This window comes from Delphinus delphis, chromosome 13, assembly GCF_949987515.2.
Source record: "Delphinus delphis chromosome 13, mDelDel1.2, whole genome shotgun sequence".
Taxonomy (NCBI): domain Eukaryota; kingdom Metazoa; phylum Chordata; class Mammalia; order Artiodactyla; family Delphinidae; genus Delphinus; species Delphinus delphis.
The window spans coordinates 18,163,629-18,173,599 of NC_082695.1; the positions used below are offsets into that span (position 1 = coordinate 18,163,629).

A 9,971-nucleotide genomic window follows, 5' to 3' on the forward strand; every position below is an offset into this window, starting at 1 on the left:
CTGGGCCGTGGGTGCTCCACAGGACGGCCCTGTCTGTGTGTCTGTCATCCTCAGACTGCCCTGGGGACCAGCGGTCAGGGAGGAAATGCCCCATCTGGTGTTCCCGGGGCGTGGAGGGGACGCCCACGGGTGTGAGCAAGGGGGGACTGTGTGTGTGGCCGAGCTTGGCCCCGCCCCTGCCCCTGTCCCCACCCCAAACCCACTTAATGAAATCAAGCTGGCCCTGCGGAGGGGAGGAAGGGAGGCGGGAGGAGGCGGGAGGAAAGGGGCGGGGCGGCGGCAGCCCAGAGCCGCGGCCACAGGGCACTGCCACGGACTTGCTCTGCTCCACCTGGCGGGACACCCTGTGTGCAGAGGAACTGGTGAGTCCTGGGGGCCCCTCCTCTCTCCAGGGAGCCTGGTGTGTCTTGGAGTTTAGGGGGCCAGTGTGAGTGCTTTGGGGGGCTTCTCTAAGTGTGTGTGAGCTTTGAGTGTGTGTTGGTTGCTGCCTACTTGTGTGTGATCTGCGCTAAGGGGGCGGGTGGCGGGATGTGTGTGCACCTTGGATGCCTCCCGAGTGCGGTGCTGGGTTGGCCGGAGTGTTGCGTGTGTGCAGTTGTGTGTGGGCAGTTGGGGTCTTGCTGTAGGGGATGTGTTGTTCTTGGAGAGTGGGCACCAGGGTAGGTGCTCCCAGGGTCTGCGGGAGGGTGGTATGGATGGGGGTGGTCCCGTCCGTGGGGATACACGGGGGGAGGTCAGGGGGTGCATATGTGCACATGTCAGAGAACCAGCCCGTTGTGTGTCCACGTGTGTCCTCTGTGTATCTGTGCTGGTGGCCAATCTGGGGTGTCGAGATGTTATGCGTCTGTGTCTTTGTGCCTGTGCTGTGTCTGTGTATTGTGCGCCTGTGCTGCCGCCGCTCTGCGCGTGTGTGTGTCGATTTTGAGCCTTCAGGACGCCCGTCCCTCCCCAGGCCTCCCATCCAAGGGGCCCAGGTCCCTGTCCTCGGCTGCCCCAGAGCAGGGGGTGCAGAGCTGCAGCCAGAACCCCTCCCCACGAGGCCACTAATTGAAGCCAGGTTTATGTGGGCCACCCCTCCCCCTCTGGCCACCAGTCTCTGAATGGGGGTGGGGCAGCCACTCTGGCCCATCAGTCTCAGGTGCCGGGGGACTTGGCCTTAGGGATGGATTTGCCTCATCTGCCTATTCCTGACCTCAAGTGGGGCTATCACATTTGAAAATGATAAACTCTATGGTGAGTGAGCTGGGCTCTGAAGAGAGTCCCTGCTCCCAGCTAGGAGTCCCGGATAGTCACGTGGTGCCACTACTTGCCATCCACACTGTGCCAGCCGCCTCTATTTCTCGTCCGAACAATAGTCCAGGAAGGTGGCCTTATCCCCATTGTACAGATGTGGACACCGAGGCTCAGAGAGGTGATCTGCCTGCTCTCAAGACACACAGCTGGGAAATGACCTCCTCCCAGGTATTCGCAGCCGCCTCTCCAGTCAGGCTCTGCCCTGACTGGCTGTGCGACCCTGGGCAGGCCTTTCCGAGTGTTGGGCCTGGGTTTTCTCTTGGGTTAAACAAGAGGGGATGGCCTGACCCCACCTCTTAATGGCCTGTGAGTTTCCACATCCTGGAAAAAATGAGGACGCAGGGAGGAGGTGGGGGCAGCTGATGGGCAGAACTATCATTTCAGAGCAGCCCAGGCCAGGGTGCCCATTCTACAGATAGAAGACTGAGGCCCAGAAAGGTCAGGGGGCTAGTCAAGCAGGGTCACACAGCCATCTCCTGTGAGGCCCGGCCGGCTCCCACACTTTGCCGGCACCTTTCCCCTGGAGCCCTGTGGGGAGGGTTGTGGTGGGTGTGAGGGACTCTGAGAGTCGGGGTCTCAGCCTTTAAGATCCAGAGGTAGTTTCTGTGGCCTCTTTCCTTATCCTCTGCCCCTGCCCCCAAGGATCCAGGGGAAAGGAGGACTTTTCTCTGTCCGACTCACTGCCGCACATTCGTGTGTGTGTGTGTGTGTGTGTGTATGTGTGTGTGTCTGGTCCTGGATTCCTCACTGGCCGCTCAACGAGATTTCACTCAACGAGGTAAGAAAGTTGCTCTTTCCTGGAGAATGGGGGGAGACAACGAGCACATTTACACATCAGGTGAGAATAATCGTCATTTGTCAGCCTGGGGTGGGAAAATCGGCTGATCCTGCATCTCTGCTGGGGTAGAAATTCGACTGCTTCTGAATTTCACCTTCCCTCGGGGAGCAGCTGCTCTGCGCCAGGCGCTTTCTGAATGTGATCTCATCCGGTCCTAACAGCTCAGTGAGCCAGGCCCTGTGCTTACCTCTTTACGCTGCCCCCAGTCTACAAATGGGGAAAGTGAGGCCCAGAGGGCCGGGGCAGCAAGCTAGGCCCAGATGGAGCTAGGATTCTAATCCCGGCCTAACCGGCCTTATCACTCTGCTGCCTGCAGACCTTCAGTACAGAAACTTCACAGCCGTCCCCCCAGGAAAGGCCCCTGGTCTTCAGGCCCCACTGGTCAGAGTTGCCGTCTATGGTGAGAAGTTTCAGCTGCCACCATGAAAGGTCTCTCCCGGGCTTGACACAAGGCGGGGGAAGGCAAGAGAGAAAAACCCCAAAGATAAAAGCTCTTTGTAGGAACCTTTGCTAACAAGTGTCAGAGAGTGGAGGGCCCAGGAAGGCTCCTAAACTTTGTGGAACACCTCAGATCCTGGTTCCAGCTGACAAGTGATGTCAGCCAGTGATGTGAGCCCATTCCTGGGCCAGCCTGAGGCACATGAGAGAGAGTGTGCAAGGTGTGTGTGTGTGTGTGTGAATTCTCAGAGTCACAAAGAAGAAGGTTCAAATCCCAGCTCTGACACTTAGCACCTGTGTGCCCTTGGGCAGGTCACTGTCTGTCTCTGAACCTCTGTTTCCCCATCTGAAAAATGGAGACAATGTTAGTGCCCATGGCTTCTTTGGAATTGCACCCACAAAAGGGGCTCAGATGAGTAACCCGTGATAAAATACACAGTGACCAACTCATTTAAAATGAACCCTGGGTGAGTGTTGCCTCATTTGATGTCCTGGGAATTATCTTTTGTGTTTTGCCATCTGAGCCAGTTTGTCCAAATTCGTGTCACATCAGGTGGCCCCGGGTCACTTGGAACAAGCCACTCAGTGGCCCCATGTCATTCCTACATCATCTTCTGAATCCCCAAGTCAGCGTGAGTCGGTACTGTCACCCACTTTATGGAGCTGGGCCTGAGGCCTGGGCACTCGAGGGGACCTGCCGCCAAGATGTTGGGCACCTGACTTCCTGCTCCAGCCCGGAACTCACTGTGTGGCCTGGGGCCTGCCCCTTACCTTCTCTGGGCCTCTGTCTCCCCGTTTCCATCCCCTGGAGAGGGCACCTCAGTCAGGGCATCGTGAAGCTTTTCCGTCTTGGCACCTGTAGCCCCACCCAGAGTCCTGTGCCCTCTGCCGGGTGGGGCAGAGGCTCTCAAGGGGCAGCCTGGGGTGCGCAGGAAGGGGTTGCTGAGTTTGTCTGAGCGGCCGGGCTCGCTCACGCTGGCTGGGAGATGTACTGTGTTAGAAGCCGACTGCTGCGTAAAGCTGGGCCATAAGGAATTTATTAGTCAGCCGGGCTGTCTGGGCCGGGAGGGTCTGGGGGCTTCACGGCAGGAGCTTTCCAGCGGGGGGAGGGAGGTGCGGGGTTCATCTGGATCCCATTTGGTGGCGGCCACAGGACTTAGGCTCCAGCTTTGTTCCAGGCACGAGGGTTCCCTCTGGGCCTCCAGGCCCTGCTTTGAGCCTCGAGGTGGGGGTTAGCCATGGGGCACATGCTCACACAGGCCTCTGCTGAGCTCAGAACTGGGATGCTTCAAAACCTATGAATCTTCCAGAGACGGGACCGCAGAGGAGCTGGGAGCAGCGAGGATGGCTTCCCAGAGGAGGGGGCAGCTCTCTCAGTTACTCACTGAGCCCTACTGTCCTCTCTCCCTCCGCGCCTGCATCCAAACCCCAGCTCTTCCTCAGCAAGTCACTTAATCCCTCTGAGCCTCAGTTTCCTCACCTGGAAAATGGGGAGAATGTAGTACCTGCCCTATTGGGCAGTTCTCAGGATTCAATGAGAAATTCCATGTAAGAAATGTAAAATAGTGTCTGGCACATGGCAAGCAATGAAAGGGTAAGTTCTTATTCATTCAGCCAACTCCATCAATGTGCGTTTATTGAGCACTTGCTGTATACCAGGTATGATGCAAAACCCTGAGGGTGCCGAGATAAACAAGATTTAGCCCTTGCCCTCCAGAAGCTCAGAGTGAAGTCGGGGGGACCAGTGTAAACCCCGGGATGGGGTCCATTGTATGGTGGGGAGGCTCAGGCCCGGGGAAGGAAAGCGACTTGCTGGAATAGGTTCTGTGTCTGCTGCGCCTCCTCGGGGTCCCCTGAGGCTGGGGCCCCGCCCTGACGTCTCTTCTGCCTCGCTTCCCCACAGGCTCCAGGCAGCATGGTTTCCGCGGCGGCCCCCAGCCTCACGGCGTCTCTGCTGCTCCTCCTGCGGGTCCTGCCCACGGCGTCCTATTCCGTGTCCCTGCGGGCCACCTTCCTGGAGGACACGGCGGGCAGCGGGGAGGCCGAGGGCGCGTCGGCCTCCTCCCCGAGCCTCCTGCCGCCCCGGACCCCAGCCCTCAGCCTCACCTCGGTGGGGCCCCAGCTCACGCCCCTGGCGGGCCCCAAACCCCCCACCAACTTCCTGGACGGCATCGTGGATTTCTTCCGCCAGTACGTGATGCTCATCGCCGTGGTGGGCTCCCTGGTGTTCCTACTGCTGTTCACCATCTGTGCCGCTCTTATCACCCGCCAGAAACACAAAGCCTCTGCCTACTACCCCTCATCTTTCCCTAAGAAGAAGTACGTGGACCAGAGTGACCGGGCCGGGGGCCCCCGGGCCTTCAGCGAGGTCCCCGACCGTGCCCCTGACGGCCGGCCCGACGAGGCCCGCGATTCCTCCCAGCAGCTCCAGGCTGACATCCTCGCCGCCACCCAGAACCTCAAGTCTCCCGCCAGGGCCGCCCCGGGCATGGGAGACGGAGCCAGGATGATGGAGGGCAAGTCGGAGGAAGAAGAAAAGGGCAGCCGGGAGGCGGACCAGGAAGCCCAGGGACACGGGGTCCCGGCAGAGAAACCAGAGGCGCCGCCAGAGGAGCCCTGCTCGGCGCAGGCGGATGGGGCTGTGGCAGCTGCTGAAGGTCAAGGGGAGCCAGAAGCAGCTCCCTCATTAGCCCTCGGAGCTGCGGGCCCAGCTGGTTCCCTCGAAAACCCCTGTGCTTGCGGCAGTGTCCCCCCCAGCATCTAACAGGCCTCTAGGGCTGCCGGCCCTGATTGTCGGACCCCTGGTGGTCACCTCCTTGGGCACAGAAAGGTCCTCGGCCCTTACCGTGCTCTGACACCCCCTACTCGGCCACTCCCCGCGGCAAATCCCGGCACATCTGATCCTACTACAGCAGGCAGAGATGCTGGTCTCTGTTCCACCCTCAGGAATCTCATCCACTTCGAGAACATTTATCCCCGCAGCCCCAAGGCCTACATCCCAAAGTACAGCTCCTCTGGGGAGATGGAGCTGAGGATGTGTCCCTGTCACAGCCACGTCCGCTGGGAAACATATGTCTCAGGTCCCTTGTGACAATGCAAACGTCGCCGCTTTCCATCGAGGTAGGAAAGAGAAACAATAACTAGGAGGTTTGGAAGAGGTTGAACAGATGGGAGATGCAGAGGTGCCTGGGGTTGAAGCAGGGAGAGGTGCCGCAGAAGATCAGTCAGGAGGCTTCCGTGAGGGGTCCTGCACCGATCACGACAGGTTCCTAAGTGAGCATTTCCCAAACTGGGTTCCCTGGAAGAAAGATTTTGAGGTCCAGTGAATGAATTGAGGAAACATTGCTTCTCTGCTCTGCGTACCCACCTTGGAGCCCCCCAAGGCTCTGACAAGTCCCGCAGTAAAGGTGCCCATGGAATCTGATTTCGCTTAGCCTTTCCCAAAAAGCTTTTGGCCGCGGAGTACTTTTGTTTTTGTTTTACAGCTACAGAGTAAAATCCTGAAGAGAACACTCTGGAAGTTACAGCTCCAGGTGTGCTCCAGGGCGCCCCCTCCCCAGTTCCTGGTTGGTCCGGGGTGAAGGCTGTGGAGGTGGAGGCTCGGCCTCTCAGGGCTGCCTCTCATCCTGCTACTGCTGTGGGCATGGGGCAAATGAATTGAACTTTCCTGCCAGGGCCCCAGAGCAACCTAGAAGTGGTGGGGGGCAGGGCTGTGTGTGAGGGGACCCCACTCTGGGGGAATCTGAGGGGATCAGGGAGGGTTTCCAACAGGCTGGAGCAGGGGAACCCTGACCCCCTGCCCTTCACACACACACACACACACACACACACACACACACACACACACATCTGGCAGCCTGTGCCCATAGCGTTCTTTAGTTTTCGACAAGGGAGCCTGAGCTCCGTCCTGATTTGGGGAGGCTCTGGGCGGGGGGGTTCCTCTTCCCCATCCCTCCGTCCCCCCTCCCCCCAACCTCTGCACAGCTCTCCAGGTGCTAGGATATAACAAACTAGCACAATAAACCTTTATTCTGGCCTGAGCGTCACTGGTTTTCTTGGGGCGGTAGCGGGGGAGGAGTGAATCAGCTGGGCGGTGGGGAGCGTTTCCCCTGGGCTGTTCCATGGGGGTGGGGCAACGTTCTGGGGCCAGGGGCTGAATGGGCAGATTGGTGTGGGAAACGGAGGGCGGGATGGATGCCCCATGGGAACAGGGGCCGGAGCTTGTGCCCCATCAGCCCTGGGCTTGTGGCCACAGGGGCAAGTTCCACGCATGCCTCTGCTACTTACTGTGTCTGTAGGAGAGCCGCCACCTCTCCGTTTCCCCCAAGGGGCAGTGGAGGGGCTTGGGGCTGAGGTTTCGGTTTCCCCTGACCCTGCAGAGCGGCTAAGGACTGGCCCGGGTGTTAGGGACAATGCCACACTCGCCGCACCCTTGGCCAGTGGTGCGTGGGGCTGGAGGCAGCCCTGGCTTGTGTCTCCTCGCCCACCAGCCTCCTCCCCGCCTTTGATGGCCATCCCTGCGGCCACTGCTCCCCCTCCGTGCTGGAGCTGCCAGCTGGAATCCAGATGCGGCTGGGCTGCGAGCACGTGCTGGATCCCTGGGGTGATGGGGGCAGGGAGGCCATCCTCCTGCAGCCCCTCTCCTCCGCCGACCCCACATCCATCCGGAGGGGGCCGGGGTTTGGGTTTCATAACACACAATGGCCACTGTCCTGCTCAGTAGGGAAGGGCCCTCCCTCTCTCAGCCCAGACAGGCTCCCGCCCAAGAATGTAGGGAGAATCGAAATACAGATACCAAATACCCGGATGCTGTGTGGCTGGGACCAAGTCAGTCAACCTCTCTGGGTGGGACAGGCTCTCTCCTTCTTCCTGAACTCCTGCGGGGTCCTAAGCGCTGGGGTGTGGCTGGGAAGTGCATGAAGCTTCCTCATGACAGGCAAAACCCAGGTAAGACAGAAGCGGACTTTGGCGATCCCTGGGGAGCAGGCGGGGAGACATCTTCCAATCAGCAGCATCCTGGTCAGTGGCTCCCCATTGGTACCCAGTGGGCCCTCCAGAGAATGTGGAGTGTGTGGCCTTCGCCACAGCCTGTGTCCCCAGGGACTGCTGGGGGGGATAAAGGAGGTGGTCTGAGCCCCAGTGCAGGAGTCAACCTCTCCCTCACCTCTGAGCTTCTACAGCTACTATTCCCTCTGCCTAAGACACCTTTCCACCCCCCTCCTTGCCTTGCTAACTCTCATCTTCTAGCTTCTGGCTTAGATGTCCCCTCCTCCTGGGAGTCTTCCTGGATGCCCCGCACCCAGCCTCTCTTCCACAGTCCCCTGCGCTCAAGGATGATAAAAATTGCTTACAGTTAAGGGACATCTGTTATGTGCCAGGCATTGCTCTAAACAGGGGACATCATTAACTCATGGCAACCCTACGAGGTGGGCACTGTTATTATCCCCATGTCACAGATGGGGAAACTGAGGTCCAGAGAGGGGAAGTCAGTTGCCCAGGTCACACAGCCAAGATTCCAGGCCTGCAGTCTAATTCTGGAGTCTGAGTTCTCCGCTGGGCTCTACTGCTTTTCCGATGAATGAACGAGTGACAATGAAGGAAGTGCTTGGGGAGGGAACAGCAGGGCCCCACTACCACTGAGGCTTAGAGCCGCTCCACTCTGCTCCCGCCTCTGATGGAGTTACCCAGGAGGGGCCGTTCATGCGCACACATCTGGCTGGCACCAAGCGGGGAGTGAGCCGCGGAGGGAGACCGTGGTGGGAGCGTGTGTGGCTAGGGCCAAGTGGGGGTGGGGGGTGGGGGGGGGAAGAATGGGGCTTAAGCGTGTGGGTGAGGGGTTCCAGTGTTCCCAGGTATCCAGGAGGCTGCCAGGGCACAACCAGGGCCCCACTTTCCCAGGGCTTGTAAAACCTCACGGCGGCCCCCAGCCTGAGAGTCTGTCCTGGGGCCAGGCCCGCTGCTGCCGTCGAGGGGGAGAGGGAGGGTGAGCAAACCCACCCCGAGACATGAACCCTAGCTCGTGTGGGAATGGGGCTCCTGGTGATGTGTGGTAGGGTTGGGGGTTGCTGAAGAGCCCTCTTTCCCATGTCCTGCGCTGCTCTGATCGCTCGACAGGCCGGGCATAATCTGGCTGAGGTCATGTCCGGGATGTGGGCAGGAGGGGCAGAACCCACACTTCCCAGGCCGTTGTGTGCTGAGCACATCATCCTTAACCTTCTGGGGTGCTCAGAGTGGTTTGGGCTCTGGGGTGAGACCACTTGGGTCAATGCCAGCTCCATGCTTTCCTGGCTGTGTGACCTTGGGTGAATCACCTCACCTCTCTGGGCCTCTGTTTCCATGTGTGTAAAGAGAGGATGATCCTACCCAACATGGCAGGGCTCTCCACCTGCACAGTGGGATTACCTGGGAGCTTTTAAAAATCCTGACTCCTGGACCCCACCCAGACCAATGAAATCATCGTGTCTGAGGGTGCGGCCAGGCAGTTGTCACAGGCAACATTCACAGTCCACGAGGAGAGGGGCCTGGGGGTCTGTCCACCACTGTCTCCCTAGCACTCAGCACGGTGCCTGGCACATAGCAAGTGCTCCGTGTGTGTGCGCGTGTGTGTAAGGCTGAAGGAAGGCATCGTGCCCACACATCCATAACCACATTTAACCCTCCCCACACTCTACAGAGGGAGGAGCAATATCATTACCCCCATTTTACAGATGAGAAAACTGAGGCTCAGAGGTTGTAGTGACTTGCCTGAGGTCACACAGCCAGGCATAGCTGGTATTTGGACCCAGGTCTGTGGCTCCTCAGCCTGGACTCTTCAGCGCTGAGGCTCCTGCCTCATTTTAGAACTTTGTGGTCCAAAAGTAGAGCCCCTCCGCTGATGGTAGGGTGGGCACGTGCGTTTTGTATCCATTGCATTTCATCTTGGGTCCCCCTTCTTTGTTCCAACCCCACCCTCCCTCCCGGGGTGATGACAGTGACTGCTCAGTGCCTGTCTCTGTTTTCATTCATAGACACTTGGAATCATCCAGTTTTCCTTCGTTGGGATTAATTAAAACTCTGGATTCCAAGGTGGCCCAGGAGCGAGTAGCAGGGTCCTAGATCTTTTGTTTTCCAACCATAATTCTTTAATGAGCACCTACTCTGTGCCAGGTATTGGGGAGAAACTGTTAACAAAACAGATCTGAGGCTATATTCTCGTGGAGGAGATGAAACTTCATAAAAGAATTATCCAGATGCAGCCACAATGATTAATAACAGGCATAGCCTCCATTTAAAAATGGACAGTTATTCACTTCTGGCGCTTTACCCATATTACTTTTTACAGCTTTACCGAGGTATAATTGACACACAATATATGCACCTATTCAAGTGTACAGTTTGATAATTTTGACATATGTGTATAAAG

General features: G+C 58.3%; 1 protein-coding gene across 1 annotated transcript; it reads left to right on the plus strand.

The window, feature by feature from the left end:
* The first annotated feature begins 313 nt into the window (after positions 1–313).
* TMEM119 (transmembrane protein 119) lies at positions 314–6,598 on the plus strand. The gene is made up of 2 exons (XM_060029410.1): positions 314–362; positions 4,473–6,598. Exon 2 carries the CDS (start codon positions 4,485–4,487, stop codon positions 5,331–5,333), a length of 849 nt encoding a protein of 282 aa, XP_059885393.1. The 5' UTR covers positions 314–362; positions 4,473–4,484; the 3' UTR covers positions 5,334–6,598.
* The last annotated feature ends 3,373 nt before the right edge of the window (positions 6,599–9,971 follow it).

Excerpts from the sequence above, each read along its gene's own strand:
- TMEM119 (XM_060029410.1), top strand. The coding sequence starts at position 4,485 with ATGGTTTCCGCGGCGGCCCCCAGCCTCACGGCGTCTCTGCTGCTCCTC.